At 53.5% G+C, this 20,323-nt stretch overlaps 2 protein-coding genes across 2 annotated transcripts in view; both read left to right on the forward strand.

The window, feature by feature from the left end:
• The first annotated feature begins 2,843 nt into the window (after window positions 1–2,843).
• On the forward strand, window positions 2,844–6,824 carry CCL22 (chemokine (C-C motif) ligand 22). The gene is made up of 3 exons (XM_012657429.1): window positions 2,844–2,916; window positions 4,108–4,231; window positions 6,740–6,824. Exons 1-3 carry the CDS (start codon window positions 2,844–2,846, stop codon window positions 6,822–6,824), a joined length of 282 nt encoding a protein of 93 aa, XP_012512883.1.
• Window positions 6,825–18,025: 11,201 nt separating this feature from the next.
• CX3CL1 (chemokine (C-X3-C motif) ligand 1) overlaps window positions 18,026–20,323 on the forward strand; it is a 9,341-nt gene continuing 7,043 nt past the window's right edge. The window contains exon 1 of the mRNA XM_012657428.1: window positions 18,026–18,095. Coding sequence (XP_012512882.1) covers window positions 18,026–18,095 — 70 coding nt within the window. The remainder of the gene's footprint in view (window positions 18,096–20,323) is intronic.

The following is a 20,323-nucleotide window of genomic DNA, read 5'->3' on the forward strand; positions in this document are numbered from 1 at the left end:
GCTCAGGCTGGTCTCGAACTCCTGAGCTCAAACGATCCACCCGCCTCGGCCTCCCAGAGAGCTAGGATTACAGGCATGAGCCACCGCGCCCGGCCGACTTTATTATTTTTTTAAAATAACACGAATTTTTTGATGATCCCAGGACAGTGATCTTGCAGAGGGTCCGGAGGGTCCCATTTCTGGGCTTGTCTGATTGTTTCCTCGTGGGATCATTGAAACTGGAACTTAGTACTAGAGGCTTGATTCTATTCTGGGTTCTGGGGAAACACCTTTTTCTTTTAATTGATAAAATAAGATAAAACATTTACCGTTTTAACCATTTTTAAGTGTTACAGTTCAGTGGTATTAAACATATTCACATTGTTGTGCAACCATCACCACTATCCATTTCTAGAACTTTCATCTTGCAAAACTGAGACTCTGTCCCCATGAAGCACTAACTCCCATCCCCCTCCCCCAGGCCCTGGCGACCACCATTCTGCTTTCTGTCTCTGTGAGTGTAACTATTCCAGGTACCTCAAAGCAGGTACTTTGTCCTTTTTTGACTGGCCCTGCACAATGTCTCTGACAAGAGGTCCCCCGAGGTACGGTTGTGCCCTTCAGACTGTGTCCTCAGCTGTGTGGGCCTTTGCACTTGCTGTTTCCTCCCTGGCAGGCTCCTTCCTGTCTTCCGGATTTCAGCTCAAACGTCACCCTCTCCGGGTGGCCCTTCCTAACTGCCCTACCCCAAGCTGCTTCCCCGTGATCACCGTCTGTTCTCTGTTTCATGCTCTTCCCGTCGCTTCTCCCAGCCTGTAATGACCTTGTTTGCCCTTTGCCAGTTTTCTCTCTCAAAGGCAAACTCCATGAGGGCAGGGACCGCTGCTCTCCTGCCCACGGCTGTGTCCCCGGGCCCCTGGCAGCACACTTGCAACATTTGCTTGTAGGTGCTTGTGTGAGCTCCCTCTGGCTGCTCCAACAAATTGCTACAAACTCAGTGGCTTAAAACAACCCAAATTCATTACTGGATAGTTCAGGAGGTCAGAATTCCTAAATCAGTCCCGGGGGACTAAAATCCAGGCGTGGAAGGATGTGCTCCCTCCCGGGGCTCTGGGGAGAATCGGTTTCCTCGCCTCTTCCAGTTTCTGGAGTCCACCTGCCTCCCTGGGTTCGTAATCCTGTACTCGGACCTGTGCGCTGTCATCCCACCCATCCTGGCTCTGACACACTGCCTCCCTCTCGTAATGGCCCTGCGACCTCACTGCACCCATCCAGAGAGCCCAGAAATCTCCCTTACGATCCTTCCTTACCTTAATCACATCTGCAAAGCACTTTTTACCATGTAGGGTAACATATTCACAAGTTTTGGGGGGTAAGAAAAGGAAAATTTGGGGGGAACAATAATCCCCCCAACAAAAGGCCAAAAAAAAAATTGGCCAAAGAAAGGAAGAAACAAGGAAATGGATGTGTCCCCTTTACGAACGGAGTCCCGAGTTCTGAGTTCCAGGCCTGGCTAAGCCGCTGTGTGACTGAGTAAACCTGGGCAAGTCCCCTCTCTCTCTGAGCCTGGGGTCCTCCTTCCTTAGATACGTTCTGAGCACCCACCCGGTCCTCAGAGGGCCCTGGGAACGCCAAGGAAAGACGAAAGGAGACCCCAGCCCATAGAGAGCTTAGAATTTGGTTTCTGGGGAGGGGCCGGAGAAAGAGAAAAACTGCCACAGTCTTCCCAGGGCCACATTCCAGGTCCCTCAGAGAGTTTGAAGTCCTGAAGGGATGTGCTTACCAAGGAGGTGACATTTCAAAGGGTTCTTGACGCATGCGTAGGAGTTTATGAGGTAGAGGTGTGGAAAGTGACATTCAAGGCCAAGACAGGCCGCAGACCTCTTTGAGGAACTGCGAGGAGTGTGGTGTGAGCCCTCAGGGGAGGCAGATCACGGGGGATGGGTCTGTCTGGAAAGGTGGCCTCAAAAGCCACAGTGCCTGGGCTCTGCCCGGGGGGTTAATAGGGAGCCACAGCAGGGTTTTGAAGCAGGAGAGAGCATGTGCAGCTTTGAGCCTGGACCACTCACTCTGACTACTGCCATGTGAGGAGGGGATCGGGGTGGCCAGCAGCCTACGGAGATGGCCTGGGCTCAGCAGGGACAGCAGGGATGGAGACAAGGGGACAGATCCGAGGGAGATTCAGGAAGTAGAATCGCTGGGACATGGGATAGACAGGGAAGGGGGAGGGCGAGCGGGGAAGGACACGGGTGTTCTTCACACACCGTTGAATGAACCACGAACTGGCCCCCGCTGGGACCTTGCGAGAAGCCCCGGAAGAGGCCGGTGACAGGGCAGAGAGACCAGCCCCATGGGTTCGCGGGTGCCTGTCCCTTTGAAGAGAGATCATGGTGCCGGTCGTCCAGGAAGCAAGACGGGGCTTGATGCCAGGCCGGGGCTGGTCCACGTGGACGTGGTCCGAGGGCGTGTCCGTGGACTGAGGTCCGTAGGGAGGCTGTGAAACGGTCTCCCCCATTTCCAGATGGGAACACCACGTCCCAGAGATCTCTGGTGACATGGCCAAGGCCACGCAGCGAGTAGACCCCAGGGACCAGGGGCCTCCAAGAGGGGGATTTTGCTGGTCTCTCGAGACCCACGGGGGAGGACAGGGTGGGGGGGCCCCTCTGAGTGGTTCCCCCACCAAAGAGAATTTCTCCAGTTTGGAGGAAGTGGGAGTTCTCCTTTTGCGATGTGAATGTCAGAGATTCTGGGCTCCCCAGTGACTAAGAGGTGTATGAGGCTTGTGGGTGGAGGGAGTACTTAAATACAGGTCTTCCTGTCCTCCGAGACTGAAGACACCTGGGCTGGGACACACAGGACGGAGCATGGCCAGCCTGCGGACCCCGCTCCTAGTGGCCCTCGTCCTCCTTGCGGTGGCACTTCAAGCAACTGAGGCAGGTGAGGCAGGGGAGTGGGAGAGGCCAGGGCTGGACACTCAGGTGTCTTCCTCATGTCATGGAAGAGCAACTGGACTGAGAGCAGAAGATCCCAGTCTGCCATCAGCTCTTGCGGCCTTGGGCTAGTCTCAGCGCTTCTCCGGGGCTCAGTTTACACATCTGTTCAATGGGTAGACTGGAAGGCTTGGAGGCTAGGATCTGTCTCAGCTGGGCTAGAGGGTTGTAGTGTTTCCTCCCCCAGAGAACTTGAGCACAGGGCCCTTGGGGGATGGATGAGGCACCCGAGGGGCAGGCCTGAGTTGGGGAGGCAGAGGCTGGGTAAGGGATCCTCCCCTGGAAATCTGGGCCTGCCTTCCCCCCATCCATCTTTGCTCCAAACCTGTCCTCAACATTGGATTCCTGTCTCCTCACCCTGTTGTAAACTTCTTCTTTGTGTTGGGTAGAGGATGAGCACTGGAGTGGGAGTCAGGCAGCTATGAGCAATAATTGCTCCAAGTTCCATGCATTGGAGACCCCTGTAAGTCGATACTGTTATTAAACCCTTGGTCAGAGTAGGAAATTGGGCCTCAGGGATGTTGAATGATTTGGCTGGGGTGGCCCAGTGACGCATGGCTGAGCAGGATTCAAACTCAGATCTCTAAGCCTTGGTCCTGACTCTGCCACATTCTTGCTGTGTGACCCTGGGCAAGTGCCTCTCCCTCTCTGGACTGCAGCCTCACCAGTGCACAGGGGGGTCAGAGTAGATGTGAGCGGAAGCAGACTGCCCAAACATTCCGCTACGGATCACCAGGCAGCTTGTCAGAATGCACGAGGGATGCAGCAAGCCAGGGTGGGCCCGGTGGTTCTGACGAGCTCCCAGGCCACGCCAAGGCTGCTGGTCCGTGGACCTCACTTTGAGTAGCTGTGAGTCCCGCCCAGGTGCTGAGGGTTGTTGATGCTCAGTCGTTCTGAGTCACCATCACTGGAGCTGACTGTCCCAGAGCGTACGCATTGGGCCCCTCGTGGCTTTTCAGAGACCCCCAGGGTAGGGACTTTGTGGGCCTAGAATCTTCTGGTCACTGTCCTTACGTAGGAGGACACGAGAGCTGCGTCTCTTCCCTGGAGCCTGGAGGGCCCAGGGTCAGGGGTTGGGATCGAGGGCGACCTCTCTGTGCTCCAGCTTATGAATTCTCTGGGCACCCCCTGCCCCCAGGCCCCTACGGTGCCAACGTGGAGGACAGCGTCTGCTGCCGGGACTACCTCCAATGGCCCCTGCCCCTGCGTATGGTGAAATATTTCTACTGGACCTCGGACTCCTGCCGGAGACCTGGCGTGGTGTGAGTAGGGCGCTGGGGCCACAGGGCCTCAGAGGGCTTGACAGGTGTGGCCTGGGATGGCCCAGGTGCAGGTGGGTGGGACAGACCCAGGGATGCGGGGAATGCGGCTGGGTTTCCGGATGCCAGCGGGAGGGCTTGGCTAGAGGATCGACGGCTCGGCCCGGACTCGAGGGTACCAAGAACAAAAATAACGTGATCGTTCAACAAATAATGTGATCATTATCGGGCACCCACTCTGTGCCAGGCAACGTGCCAGCTTGTGAGAATGCAGAGCGGAGTGGACAGGGCGCCACCAGCGTGGGCACGGCCGTGCAGGCAGTCCACAGCTGTCAGGGTGTGTGCCTGGTGCCACTGAGTCGGCAAAGATGCTCGCCCCAGAAGCATCTTGGATCCTCCCCAGGCCCCTGGGCGTCCTGTGAGGCAGCCCGTTTTGACCGGAAGAACACTGAGAACTCGAATTTACAGAGTGCTTCCGGCATGCCGGGCGCTGTTCTGATCGTTACCTGTGTTAACTCGTCTAATTTTCGCAATAGTCCTTTGAGGAGGTTCAAATGTTCCCATTGCATAGATGGAGAAACAGGCCGAGCCGGGGAAGTGACTTGCTCAGCGTCACCCAGGCTGGAACCACAACTCACTCCCGGGTCCTTGTTCAGGGCTTTCTCCTGAGTCTCTTGTTCTCTTTGCTTCTTTCTCTTGCTTTTTTTTCCTTCCTTTTCCCTGGCCTAGGGCCTGTGCCCGTGCCTGGCTGGGGGACGGAACCTGTCCTCTCTGTGGCAGCCCCTCTGGCTGCTTCTCCAGCACCTCTGAGCCTGCTGCCCACCAGATCACACACCGGGGGAGTTTGGGTTTGGGGACCCATGACCCCGTTGGGGCTCTGTCATCTTCTTGTCTTCCTCCTCCCTGCCGACTCCATCCCTTAGCTGCAGGTGCTTAACAAAGACGGCCAAAGCGGGAGCCCTCCCAGGGTTCTTGTCGCTCTAACACTGAGCCTTGGTGTCCCCAGCAGGATGATGGAGTCACACCCTTTATTTATTTGCATCTATCAAACACACAGAGAGCGCCTGGCCCTGCTGTAGGCACTTCATTAATACCAACTCATTTGATCCTGAAACAATCCCACGCAGCTGGTACTGTTACCATCCCCTTTTCACAGATGAGGAAATGGCGCAGAGAGGTTAAAGGGTCTCTTGACCATCACAGGGCACCGTACCAGTAAGTGGAGGGAACCCCTTCTCTGTCCGCTGCAGCCAGAGGGGCCACACTCTAGCACATGATAGATGCTCACTGAAAGCACATGCGTGATCATCGGATTTTGAGCCAGAAGGGACTCTAGAAAGAATATGGCTTGATAAATGGGGGGATGGAAGCTCAGGGAGGAGCGGAGTGTTGTCCAGTGATCACAGTGGGGGCGGGGCACGTTGTCCACGTGGCTGAGATCAGCACTGCTGTTTTCTGTGTCCCTTCTGTTTCTTCGTCAGGAGATGAGGCAGCAGGAGCTCCTGGGCCCTGTGGACAGGCTCTTGAGAGGCCAGAGGGAGTCCCTGGGTGGGGCATGGCTCTGCCCACCAGCCAGCCCTGAGCCCACTCTTGCCAAGAGCAGTCACGTGCCCAGGACCTGGCCTGGTGTTTTCTGCAGCTGGGTGAGGGTAGGAGCCTTAGCCCACAACTTGCCGCGTGGTCTTGGGCCCATGTGCAACTCGCCTCTCTGTGCTTCAGCGCTCGCAGAGCAGTCTGTGGGGGAGACATGAGCTCCCAAGATGCTGCCCCCCGAGAGTCTGGGTTCACAGCAGGCACAGCGCAGTCAAATCTCACCAGCTCTGGCCCTTGGGCAGGTTGCTTTATCTCTCTGGGCCTCAGTTTACTTAGCTATAAAATGAGTAGAATAATAGGGCCTCAGAGGGTTGTTGCAAGGATTTATTAAGAAAATCAATGTAAAAGGTTCACGCCAGCTTCTGGCATAACTATAGAGCACCTACTATGTGCTGTGGCACTTAGTAGTGTATAGTTTTCTGAGCACTTCAGTGTGTACTAATTCATCAAATCTTCATCAAAATCCTGTGAGACTGGGCAATGCTTATCATCCCCATTTTACAGATGTGGCAACTGAGGCCCAGAGAAGGTAAGCAACTTGCTAACAACTGGCAGAGCTAGAATTTGAACCCAGATAGGCTGGCTCCAAAGTCTACAACCTTGGCCATTTTCTTTCCCAAGGCAATGTCAGTGATATTACAAAACTCCTGGGGATTCTATTCCATGGCCTGACCTGGCACTCAAGTCTGGGACTGAGGGTTCTGGAAATCCTTGCTGCTCATCTCCCTCTTGAGAAATATGCTTTGCATACAGCAGGTGGCTCATAAATTTTGAATGACTTTATATAGCAGGTGACTCATAAATGCTGAGCTGTGCATACATTAGGTGGCTCATAAATGCTAAGCTCCCGGGGTGTTGTGGCATCCTTGCTGCATGTGGATGCTGCTGCATTTTCTCCCTGGTGTCTCCTCCTTGCAGCTTGCTAACCACCAAGAACCGGGAGATCTGTGCTGACCCCAGGCTGTCCTGGGTGAAGAAGATTCTCAAGAGGCTGGACCAATGAGGAGGGGCCCTGCTCTGATGACCGTGGCCCTGGCTCCTCCAGGAAGGCTCACGCAGCCCCACCTCCCTGCCGTTACAGCTGCTCCCTAACAGAAGCCTGCGCCAACGACTCCCTCTGCATTCCTGATCTGCATCCCTGCAGCTGTCGCCCTCAGTCAGGCCTCCACACTGTCACTCCTAACTCCCCTCTGACCCCTTCACCCCACCCTGTGCCCCATGCAGCCACGGGGTCCACATTCCAGTCAGTCACTCCCTTGCTCAACATCCTTCCATGGCTCCCCACTGCCCTAAGCTGAGGTCAGAGCTCCTGGGCTTGGCACCCCAGCCCTCCACATCTGGGTCCCATCCCTATCTCTAGCCTTGCCCCCTTCCCGGCATGCATGCTGGGCTCCAGCTCCCTGTTCTCCAAACCCACGCCCTACATTTGCCCGAGATGCTGCTGACACCCAGGAAGTCCTTCCCACCACCAGCACGTGGCGACCCTCACCAGCCCTCCAAGGCGTCGCTCAGCCCAAGCAGTCAGTGATCAAGTTTCACGTTTTAGACTTGCCCTGGCCCTCTGGCCCCTCTTAACAGCCCTAGTCACAGTCTGCCTGGATTCCTGTGACTTGGGAACTTGTCCTCCAGCCCCCTTGGTTGGACCAAGTTTCCCGTCTGAGTTGCTCTGGTTTCTGGGCCTCCAGCGTAGAGCAAGGGCGCTGGTTCAGAACCACAGCCTGCAAGTGGCTGCAGACTGAACCAGCACAACTACCGTCCTTCCCCTCTCCTCCCCCACGGAAGGCACTTACATATCCACGCAGAGACTCAAGGTCACGAGCAAGGGGCAGCTGGGTGAATGTCTAAGCCCCAAATCTGCCGAGATTCCCTTTCTTCCACATGTGACCTATACCTTGGATCTCTCTACCCTTCTTCCTCCCTTGGGCCTTTGGGGGTCCTCCCACCCCAACACCCAGGCCTGGCCCCTTCCGCATACTCCTCCCCTGCACAGCTGATAACCTGATCCTTGCCAAGGCTTGAGTGAATGACCGCTCCAGTTGGTGTTATAAGCTCCGATTCTATTTGCATATGAAAACCGAGTAAATACTTAAGAGGCCAAATGGCTCAATGGAAGAATTTTAGCAACTGTTGGGGCGTGTGGGGGACAAGGGGGAGATTTTCCAGCCCTGGGGGGAAGCTGGCTGTGGGGGGGTAGCCTGTGTGCTGTGGGGGGTGCAGTTACCTGAAGGAATCTGGGTGGAGACTGTTCACAGGTGGTTGGGGCCCAGTGAAAGACTGGCATTTGGGACTTACCTGTGCCTCCCTGGGGACAGCAGTGTCCCAGGTAAAGAAACAAACTGTACACGTGCTTTCTCCTTTCTGAGGGAGCCTGGTGCAGCTCAGGTTGGAGCTGTGTGGCCCCGAGGAGACCGTGTCACCTCTCTGAGCCTCACCTAACAAATGAGAATGAGAATGAGAATGTCCACCTTCCAGGCTTGCCCTGGGGTCAGGTCGAAAGGGTGGGGAATGACACTTTGCCAAGGCACACCGCTCAGCGTCTTCCAGGGCCCGTGTCTCTCCTGGAGTCCAGGGTCACCTGCCTGTCACAGGCACCGGAAGTGCAAACCTGTCCACTGCCCATGAATGGGGACCTCAAGGGTCCTGGGATCTCTGTCCCCTCCTGTCCTGCCCCTGCCCCTCAGGACTTCTGGAAAATAAATCTTTTAAAATAGCGTCTGCTTTGGTTCCCTGGTGTCTTCTGTCTCTGAGAGATGGGGCGGGGGGCAACCATGGTCCCCTCTCTCCCAGTGGGGAAGCTTTGACATTGAAACAGGAGGTGATCTGCCCAAGGTCACTTTGTGCGTGGGAGGGAGCCAGGACTGGACACAAGAACCTGGGAGGCAGCCGCACAGGTGCTAACAGGGAAACCCAGACATTTGCCCCAGAGTTCCCAGCCCACCCTGGGGCCAGCTGCCAGGAGGATTTGATGAAACCATTCAGTCCCCAGGTCTAGAGGTTTCAGCAGCATATTCATTCAATAACCCAACTGTAGCCCTTCCCTTTCAAAGATAGACTGTGGAGAAAAGGAGAGAGTTAGCCAGGAAGAGGCGCTCCTCCCTTCCACCCACGTGACGTTGGTGGAATGCGGTCACATCCCATGGCCGCCCTGACCGCAAGGGATGCTGGGAAACATAGCCACACCGGGTGTCCAGGACGAAGAGGACGCGGGCGTGGGGGCACCTGGTGCTGAACTCCCTGGGCTCTTCAATTTCTTATGGGCTCAGCCCACTCTCCCGGAGTTCCTGGACACAGCTCCCTCTGCCAAGACGACAACAAAGGACCCTGTGCCCTCCAGGTGTCTTCATTGTGTCCCATCCGTTCCATGGACATCGCGTCACAAGTGGCTTTTGTTCCTCTTTATCTCTTGATCTGCCAGTGGAATTTCCAGGGCAGTAGCTCCAGACACCCAGAGCCCTGGACTGGGACCAGGAAGAAGCCCAGACAAGGACTAACCGCTGTTTCATAAAACCAGCCACGTTTTGGAAATTGGAGAACCTCTTGCAGTGGGGATTGTCAAAGTCCCGGCTCTGTCTGTCTCACGGGTGATGGGCGGGGCTGACCTGGAGGGAACAGGGGTGTGGAGTCAGACAGAGGTAGAGTCTCTCCCCGGCTGGGTGTCTGGAGCAAGTTGCTTTGTCCCTAGGAACCTCAATTTCTCTACCCCTGTGAACAAGGGGTAACAAAGCACATGGCAGTGCGTGTGGCTGTGAGAATCTGATGAGATAAGAAGGTACAGACCACCCAATAACAAAATGGGCAAAGGATTTGGGCAGGCATTTCTCAAAAGAGATATTCAAATGGCGAATAAGCATATGAAAAGATGCTCAGCCTCACTAATTACTGGAGAAACGCAAATCGAAACCACAATGAGATAGCACTTCACACACATTAGGGTGGCTATTCTATAGCTATGTATACACAAAGAAAAAATATATATGTGCAGAAAATATAGAGAAAATAATAAGTGTTGGCAAAGACATGGAGAAATTGGAACCCTGTGCATTGTTGGTGGGAATATAAAGTTGTTGCGGCTGCTATGAAAAATGGTATGTCAGTTCCTCAAAAAATTAAACAGAATTGCCATACGATCCAGCTATTCCACTTCCGGATATATACACAAAAGAATTGAAAGCAGGGTTTCAAACCGATATTTGTACACCCACGTTCATAGCAAGATGCTTCACAATAGCCAAAAGATGGCAACAACCCAAGTATCCATAAGTAGATGAATGGATGAACAAAACGTGGCATACAAGGTCTGTCTGGAAGGTATCCAGCCATGGTTAATACAACAAGAACGGTTAGGGAGACATCAATGTAACGTGGCAGCCAAGGAGAGTGGAGTGGGACGCGCACGGGTGAACAATGACAACGTCACTGTCCTAGTCCATGGGCATTAGACGCCGTTGAGTGAGCATGTGTCCTGTGTGGCTGTCACATGCAAAATGACTGAACGAGTAGAGCAACGATTCTGCATCAAATTTTGCTTTAAGCTTGAACATTCTCTCGCGGAAACTATTCGGATGATTCAGAAGGCTTTCGGGGACGATGCAATGAGCGCAGCACAAATGAAAGTGTAGCACAAACGCTTCAGAGATGGTCGAGGATCTGTTGAAAGTGATCCACGTTCTGGAAGGCCTGCAACAAGCAGAACACCTGAGAAAGCTGAACGTGTACGGGCTGTAATCAACAAAGACCAGCGACCAACAGTGCGAGAACCAGAAGCTCATCTGGGGATTCCAAGAACTACTGAGTCCAAGGTTTTGACGCAGGGTCTTGGCATGACATGTATCGTGGTAAAATGGGTTCTGTGGCTTCTGCTACCAGAGCAGAAGGAACATCGTGCTGCATTTGCTAATGACTTGCTTCAAACCGCCACCAATGAACCAGATTTCCTCAAGGTCACAGCTGGAGATGAATCGTGTGTCTATGGTTATGATCTGGAAACGAAGGCCCAGTCATCCCAATGGAAGTCACCTGGTTTTCCACACCTGAAGAAGGTGCAGCAAAGTCGCAGCGAGATCAAGACCGTGTTAACCATGTTTTTTGATTGGGAAGGTGTTGTCCATCACGACAAACAATAAGGAGTACCACCTCAGTGTTCTGAGTACCACCTCAGTGTCAAGAGATTCAACTTGACCAAAACAGCCGCAGCTATGGGCAACTGGTGACTGATAGCTTCATCATGACAATGCTCCTGGCCATGCGTCAGATCTACCGCAGAGTTTTAGGCAAAACATCAAATCGCCTAGGTGACTCAGCCCTGCTACAGCCCAGATTTGGAGCCCTGCGACTTTTGGCTTTTCCCAAAACTGAAGTTTTCCCAAAACTTTCACCTTTGAAAGAGAAGAGATTTCAGACCGTCAATGAGATTCAAGAAAATATAATACAATGAGGCAGCTGATGACGATTCCAGCAAAGGATTTTTTGAGCAGTGGAAGGGATGCTGGGAAAACTGTGTGAGGTCCCAAGATGCCTACTTTGAAGGGGACTGAGGCATCATTGTCCTATGTACAACGTTTCTTATATCTTGTATCTTTTTCAATAAATGTCTCTATTTTTCATATTACATGGCTGGATACTTTCCGGACGGACCTCCTATATGTGCAATGGGATATTGTTCAGCCACATAAAAAGGAAGAAAATTCCGAGATATGCTACTGTACGGATGACCCTTGTCAGGAAAGGACAAATATTATATGTTTCCACTTATATGAGGTTCTTAGAGTTATCGAAATCGCAGACAGAAAGGATAATAGAATGGTGGTTGCCAGGGGAGTGTGTAGGGTAGGGAATGGGGACGTTATTGTTGAACACTTTGACTGCCACACTAGAAAAATATTTTTTCCCAGGACCACAGTGTTTTATTAAAATAAAATGATCCTTTCTAACTGGTTATTTTTTATTGTTTTCTGTGTGTGAGTTATATGCAATGCAATCCAGGTTTTTAAAATTAAATTGTCAGTATTAATCATGACATTAAGATCAACAAGTAAGATTTTCAGGAACCGACTACAGAGTTCTGCTTCACGTGGCCCTGCTCCAAAACCAGCCTGAGTTAAATACAGCTCACACGGCAATGTGTCAATGTGTTAATCATTAAACTGTAATGGGGACAGAGTTTTGTTTTTTCGAGATGAAAAAGTTCTGGAGATGGATGGTGATAATGATTGCACAACAGTGTGAACATACTTAATGTTACTGGACTGTATGCTTTTTTCTTTTTTTTTTTGAGACAGAGTCTCACTGTGTTGCCCGGGCCAGAGTGCCGCGGCGTCATCCTCGCTCACAGCAACCTCAAACTCCTGGGCTCAAGCGATCCTCCTGCCTCAGCCTCCTGAGTAGCTGGGACTACAGGCATGCACCACCACGCCCGGCTAATTTTTTCTATATATTTTTAGTTGTCCAATTAATTTCTTTCTAATTTTAGTAGAGACGGGGTCTCGCTCTTGCCCAGGCTGGTTTCGAACTCCTGAGCTCAAACAATCCTCCAGCCTCGGCCTCCCGGAGAGCTAGGATTACAGGCGTGAGCCACGGCGCCCAGCCTGTATGCTTTTTTCGTTTAAACTTTTTTTTTTTTTTGGAGACAGAGTCTTCCTCTGTTGCCCGAGCTAGAGTGCTGCAGAGTCATCACAGATCACTGCAATCTCAAACTACTGGGCTCAAGTGATCCTCCTGCCCCAGCCTCCCAAACAGCTGGGACTACAGGCATGCGCCACCATACTTGGCTAATTTTTCTATTTTTTGTAGAGATGGGGTCTCGCTCTTGCTCAGGCTGGTCTCGAACTCCTGAGCTCAAGCAGTCCTCCCGCCTCAGCCTCCCAGAGTGCTAGGATTACAGATGTGAGCCACCATACCTGGCCTAACCACATGCTTAAAATTGTTAAAATGGTAAGTTTTATGTCATATATATTTTAACACAGTAAGAAAGAGGGTATATCCAGGTGTGGGCGCAGGCGGAGGAAATGCCAAGCAAATGTGGGCCGTCTTCCTTATTGGCCAGAAAAGATGAGCTGGGAAGAGCTGGGTGGGGCAGGGAATAACTAGGCAAATCTGTCCCCCAGAGGCCCTGGAGATGGCAGGAGGAGTGGCCCATTGGTCACACCCAACGCTGCTCCCATCCTGGGGGCCTTGCTGGAATGCTGTTTCTGTTCTGTTCCTGGGGCTGGGGGGAAACCCCTCATGTTCCACAAGAACAGCCCAGGTTCCCTGCTGTCTGGGGCACAGGGTCCTGGACACCTGAGGGCCTGCAGAAGGTGTGGACAGGGACACCCCCCCCACCCCCACCACTCCCACCTGCTCCAGAGGAAACCCTTTCCTGATGCCCTGTGCTGCGCATTTTTCTAACCATTTACTCTAGTTATTCCTCAGCTCGAAACCTTCCCAGCTCTCCCGAAAAGCATCCTCATTCTCAATCCCCATTGCAAAATCCTCCGCAGTGTGGCCCAGCCACAGCCTCCCTTGGAGCCAAAGGCATCAGTCCGTTTCCCATCCCGTGACTGTGTCCCTCTGCCTGGAATGTTCTGTCGAAACCTGCCTAAGTGCGTATGGCAGGGGGGCGATATTCTACAGTAGTGAGCTCTAGCAATCACCCCGAGATCCCTCGGTCCCATCCATCCGAAGAAAGGGGAACAGCAGGGCCGTGTGAAATGCACAGCGTCGCTCCTAATGGGTGAGTGATGGATAATAATGGATTCTGGCCAAGAATATGCAGCCTGGGTCTAACTTTCGGTTTACAGGAACCACGTAGCGTAGAGGAACAAATTAGATGACATCACAAGGAAGTACCACAAGGAAATTAAGAATGAGAACATCAATTAATACAACAGTCTTGCTTCTCTCACAAACATAGATGGAAAAAAGAAAAAAAAATACGACAGTCTTGACTCTTTAGAAAGTCAATGTCATGAAAAAACATGCAGGGGGTCTATAGAAGAAATACTTGTAATATAATGCATGAATCTAGATTTGGATCCTGGTTCGAAAAATAAAACAGAGAAAGAGGAGGGAATAAAGGAAGGGAGGGAAGGAGGGAGGAGAAACTATAAACTCTATTTGGGGACAATTGGAGAAATCGGAATATAAACTGGGTGTTAAATGACACGTAGGAATTATTGTTCGTTTGTCGGGTGATAATATCATTACATTTCTGTGAGGAGATGTCTTTATCCTAAGGAGATGTACGCTGAAATATTTAGGGGCGAAGTGTCAAGCAGCCATAATTTATTCTGCAATGGTTTGGCAGGAAAAAAAAGAAGCAAATGTGAAAAAAAGGGCTGGGCGTGGTGGCTCACGCCTGTAATCCCAGCTCTCTGGGAGGCCGAGGAGGGCGGATTGTTTGAGCTCAGGAGTTTGAGACCAGCCTGAGCAAGAGCGAGACCCCGTCTCTACTAAAAAATAGAAAGAAATTAATTGGACAGCTAAAAATATATAGAAAAAAAAAATTAGCCGGGCATGGTGGCACATGCCTGTAGTCCCAGCTACTTGGGAGGCTGAGGCAGGAGGATGGCTTGAGCCCAGGAGTTTGAGGTTGCTGTGAGCTAGGATGCCACGGCACTCTAGCCCGGGCAACACAGTGAGACTCTGTCTCAAAAAAAAAAAAAAAATGTGAAAAAAAGGCTCATCGTTGAATTTTGGTGGTAGAGATGAGAAAGTTCTTTGATCATTCCATCTATATTGTTTAATATTTTCGAAAACAGAGATTTTAAAGAGACGAAAGGACACTCTGCCCGTCTTCTGGTTGAAACATCATCTCTCTCACATCCACCTCTCTTGTTCCCCCAACAAGAATGAAGGCCTCCCTCCCTCCCTGACCCCCGTAGACTCAGGGTCTCTGGTTGGACTTGCAGCTTCTCTCTCCTGCTGAGCCAGGGCTTCTTGGGGGCAAGGACTTCAGCGCATGTGCCTTTGGGTCCCCCTGTCCCACCACAGTGCCAGACACACACCAGGGCTTAACAATGGACACTAATGGCTCCTGCATGCCAGGCACTGTGGAAGTCCTTAGTTTTATTCACTGCCTTAGGGACGTGGTGAGGTGGCTATTAGCATCCCAAGGCAATGTCCTTTATAAGCGGTGGAGTCGTGTGTAGCACCAGGTCTGGCTGACCTGAAAGTCTGGTTACTGTGTCCAGGTTGAATCTAAACTGCATTAGTCCTTAACACCCCGATGAGACAGGTAGGGGTGACATTTCCTATATTGTGGAGGCAGAAGCTGGGCCCTGAGAGGGCAGGGGATGTCCCCAAGTGTGAACGAGGAAAAGCAGAGCTGTGTTTTGGCACCTACGTCACGCCAGGGTCTGGCCTGACACCTTATGGGCATGAACTCACTTAACCCTCACACTGGTCCTCGCCGGGGCGGGCGGAGGCAGGGGGTGTGGCCCGGTGGCCCTGAGCTCAGACTTCAGAGCCAGCTGGCCGGGGCAAACCCGGGATTCCTCACTTCCTAGCCGGTTATCCTCAGAAACTATCGTAACTTCTGCATGCCTCAGTTTCCCCAGGCATAAAATGGACCATGAGAATGGTGTTTTGCTTATACCCTGGGTTGGTTGTGATAGTTCTATAATTGTGGAAAATATTTTTTTTTTCAAGAACGCAATTTTATTTTATTTTGCTCCAAAGTGACTTTTTTACTTTTCTATTTTTATTTTATTTATTTGTTTTTATTTCAGCATAGGACAGGGGTACAAATATCTAGGTTACATATATTGCCTTTGCCCCGCCCGAGTCAGAGCTTCAAGCATGCCCATCTCCCAGGCGGTGCACACCGCACCCATTAGGTGTGAATATACCCATCCCCTGCTACCCCCCACCTGCCCAACACCCGATGAAAGTTACTACTATATGTGCACTTAAGTGTTGATCAGTTAATACCAATTTGATGGTGAGTACATGTGGTGTTTGTTTTTCCGTTCTTGGGATGCTTCACTTGGTAGAATGGGTTCCAGCTCTTTCCAGGATAATACAAGAGGTGCTAGATCACCATTGTTTTTCGTGGCTGAGTAGAACTCCAATGGCATACACAGACCACATTTTATTAATCCACTCACGTATTGATGGGCACTTGGGTTCTTTCCACATCTTTGCAATTGTGAATTGTGCTGCTATAAACATTCTAGTGCAGATGTCTTTTTTATAGACTTTTTTAAATCATGGAAAATATTAATACTTAGAACAGTGCCTAGCTCAGAGTAAGTGTGAGTTAGTATTGCCCGCTTTACAGAAGAGGGAGCTGCCCAAGATCACGCAGAGGTAGCGCCAGAGCCAGGGCCGTCCCAAAGCCCTTGCTTTCTCTGTACTTCTTCGAAGCATGGTCTGGGGCCCAGGAACAAGGGTCTCCACTCCCAGATACTTGGCCCTACCTGGCTCTCCTCCTTTATGAATTCCCAGGGTGGTTCCCTTCCCCTCCTCTCTCCTTCCCCTCTCCCCTCCTTCCCCACCTTCCTTGCCCTCCTCACCTCCCTCTTCTCTCTCTTCCCTTCCTCCTCCTTTCCTCCTTCTTCTTCTCATCTTCCTTCCCCTCCTCCGTACAAGGGCAGAGCAGAGAGAGCTGGACCTCAGTTCTTACCACTCCCTGTCCCTCTCGGGGGTCTCAGTTTCCCCAGTTATAAAAGGAGGGGTGTGGAGGTGTGAAGGTTGCCAGCTTCCCATCTGCACAGGGACGGGACAGATTCTCTGAGCACGAGTGGATGCCGGGGGTGCTCCTCCCCAGCCTCCTCGCTCCGCACCCCAGGCAGCCCTATCGTGTTGGGTGGGGGGTGGCTGAGGGAAGAGAGAGTCCCCTGTGGCCTTAGGAGCTGTGGCCCCTCTGCCCAGCTCAGCCTGGACCAGCTAGCTTGTAGCCTGGGTCACTGGCTCACAGACAAACTGGTTTTCCCTCTGGTTGGCAGCCCTGAGACGCCCAGCCCAGCGCAGTTCGCTCCTGGCCCGAGTCTGGGCCAGGCTCCTTCTGACTGTTCTGGAGTCTGGGGGATCATTGCCACTGCCTTCAGGGACGGCTGCCATCAGAGCAGGCTCTGCTGCACCCAAGGTCTGCGAGTGCTGACGTCCTGTGGCGGGAGCCTGTGGACTGCCCTGCCTGGTCCTGTTGTCACCACCTCTAATGGCGAGTGAGCCCGAGGGTCGGTGCTGGGAAGCCCCCTCCCCAGTGGATTAGCCCAACACCCTCCTTGGACAGGTGGAGAACTCAGGCCCCACGGGAGGCAGGACTTCTCCAGGACACGCTGCAGAGGCGGGGAGCCCAGAGGCACAGTTACCCAGGACAGGCTGGCAGGGGCCAGAGCAGAGATGGAAGTGGAAGGAGAGGCCAGGGAGCCGGAGGCCGGGAGGCCGGCCAGGGCTCTCCTGTGTCCTGAGCTGTCCCCACCCCTGCAGGTGCCTCCTCTCCTCTGTGGCAGTGGGAGGCAGGTTCTCCACACTGATGCTCTGGACAACCTGGGGTGGCTGTGAGCCCCAGTTTCCCCATCTGTCCGCATGAAGTTGGACTGGATCATTCCTTCAGCAAACACTGCACTGAGCCCCTGCTGTTTGCCAGGTCCCTGCTGGGCTCAGGGGTGCATGGTTGAGCAAGGACCCCAGCAGCCCACAGTTTGGGACTTGGGATTTTAAGGGGTGAAGTTTGGGGGTCTATCATGGTGTGGGAGAGATATCCCCCAGACCAAAGAAGAGCTTCCCAGACCCAGACTAGCAGCACGCCGAGGCCTTCCTGGCTTGTCTGTGGTCAGTGCTCTCTGTCATCTGCTCTCTGTCTTTCAGGCTAGGGCCAGATAGATCCTATGGCGGTGCCAGCTCCAGGCAGGGAGGTGGGCTGTGCAGAGGGGAGGAAGGGGGCCCTTTGAACCCTGGCAGGCCTCCTTCAGCCTCCCAGACAGGTCCCAGTACAGAGGAGCAGTCGGATGGTGAGAAGCCGCCCAAGACCCCCTGCCACGGCCTCCTCCCGGAGCCGGGAGCCAGCTCGGTTCCTTGGCAACGTCCTGAGGAATCCAGCGGCTGCACACTGGCTCCCTTCCTCTCTCCTCCCACCGCCTGCGGGGGCTGGGAGGCGGAGGCAGTGAGCCCCATTATAAAAAGCGACAGAGCTCAGGCAGCAGCAGCAGCAGCAGCGCTGAGCTGTCGCGTGGCCCCAGCCGCCTGCCCTGGCCCCCGCCCGGACCCTCACCCAGCCCAGCCATGGCTCCGATACCTGTCTCGTGGCTGCTCCGCGTGGCTGCCCTCTGCCATCTGACCGTCCTGCTGGCTGGTGAGTAGGGCCTGGACTTGGGCACGAGCAGGGTGGCGAGCCCCCCACCCCCTGCTCTGGTCCTCAGGCTGATATTAGGGCCCCAGACCCTGCCTGGGTGAGGCTGAAGGTCTGCCACAGCCCCTTCCCTGGGGATGTGTGGAGGGGGCTGGGCCCCGGCCGGCCCAGATGCAGTGCTGGGAAGATTTCCAGTCTCCGCAACTGTCCCTGTCTGGCCCGGCGGGCAAGGTGGCTGCTGCCTGGCAGCACGAGAGGTGGTGCGGGAGGCACCAGGGAGCCAGGTGTGGGGGTGCCAGGAGGGTGGGGGCTGCGGGGAGCCTGCAGAGGCTCCTGGGGGGATGCGGGGGTGGGCGGCCCTGGCTGACAATGGGCCGGGTCTCCCCACCCAGGGTTAATGTGTAACCCGCAGCCCTGGCCCCAGGACAAGCCATAGTTAGGACTTCTTCCTGCCCTGATTTCAAGGCCCCCAGGAGTAGGGGGCCCAGGACGAGCGAAGGTCAAGGTTGTTGCAGCTCATGGATGGGGCTCGCCTCCCGCCGCTGCACTGGTCTGTAGCCCCAGTCCCTCTGCCTGCGTCTACCCTGTCACTCCATTTCCGTCCTCCAAGCACAGCTTAGAAAATGCTTTTGCCTCCAGTCAGTTGCTTACTGGAGCCCAGGACCTGGTAGGGCATGGTGTTATTCATCCCACCTGATACGGGTAAGATGGAAGCCCAGAGAGGTTTAGAAACTGGCTTGAGGGTGCACAGCCAGCAAGTGGGGCAGGAGAGGGTAAGGCTCACGGGACCAGATGCAGGAGAGAGGGCGGATGCACACGCACCACTGCTGTGGGCCGCGCTGCCTCCGTGAACCGCTAGTCAGCCCCTCTCAGGCGGCGCCCCAGTCATCTGGCAGGCTGACACTCAGAGAAAGTGGGATTTTGCCTTAGGGCACGCAGGGAATCTGGGAGTGGGAGAAGCAGCCCCCAGCCTCTAATCTGGGCTATCTCCATGGAAAAGACTCACCAGTGTGGCAAGAAGCAGGCGCGTGGGGGGACATGGCGGGGTCAGCGGGGATGAATTGCTGCCGGCTTCCTGCTTTCGGGGCTTGGGCCCTAAGCCCCGAGGTGTTTGGGGATAGCAGGGACTGGAAGATGGGGAATTAGATGGAGGTTGCTTTGTGACAGTCGTGCTGTGTGACTCCGAGCAGGGTCTGGCCTTCTTTGGTCCCAGCTGTTGTACCTTTACATATAGCAATTACCTGCAGGGGTGGGGTGGGGTGGGCCGGTGAGGTTCCAGTGTCCATGAGGGCGTTTTGGAAGACGGAGGAGGAGGATCACTTTTACTAAGCTGAGGGGGGTTCTAGGCTAGGATTCAAAGGGGACCTGGGTGCCCTGACTAGCAGCCTGGGGCTTCAGGACCACCAGGCTCCTACGCTAACCTTCTCATTGACTTCGCTGGGAGATATTGAGCACTATTTCAGCCTTTCTGAGCCTCAGTTTCTCCTTCTGTAAAACTGGGCATTCATTCCACCAGGCCCACCCTGGGGGTCCTCGCGAGCGCTGACGTTTGTGGCTCCGAGAGGCCCCCTGAAAGCCCCTGCAGGGTGAGGGGGTGGTTCGGAAGCCGGAGCGGTCCCAAGAGGAGGTTCGGGGCTTCGTGATGGCTTCCCTGGCTGGTGCAGGGCCGCTACGTCAGTCCCCAAATGTGGGTTTGTGGGGCTGTGCGAGGCGGGAGGCTCCTGCGCTTTATATAACAAACCTGCAGATACAAGTCGGAGCAGAGGATTTTTCTCCCCGAGCCCTGACGCATTCACTCCCACTCAAGTCCCGGCAAGAAAGAGAAAAAAAAAATCTGTTTTAAGCTCGTATAGTCTGCAGCCCTGATTAGCAGCGGGGGTGGACAGCGAAGGCAAGGGAGGACATTCAGAGTGTCAGATCTAGGCTTCTGTCGAGTTTAAATAAAAATCCCTCCATCTCTCTGTTGGTTGGGGTTTTATATGTCACCAAGCACTTCCTCATGCATTCATTCAACAAATATATTTACTGGACACCTATCATGGGACGAGCACGGCTCTAGGTGCTGCAGCCGCATCGCTGAATAAATTGCCAAAGACCTCAGCCTTCGGGGTGCCGAAATTTACTGAAGAAGACAGACAGTACACAGAATAAATCAGTAAATAGTTTGGTCTGTTAAAGGGAGAAAAAGCACTGTGATCAAAAAAATAAAGAGAAGGGAGGAGAGGAGTTGA

This window comes from Propithecus coquereli, unplaced genomic scaffold, assembly GCF_000956105.1.
Source record: "Propithecus coquereli isolate 6110/MARCELLA unplaced genomic scaffold, Pcoq_1.0 Scaffold540, whole genome shotgun sequence".
Lineage (NCBI taxonomy): Eukaryota > Metazoa > Chordata > Mammalia > Primates > Indriidae > Propithecus > Propithecus coquereli.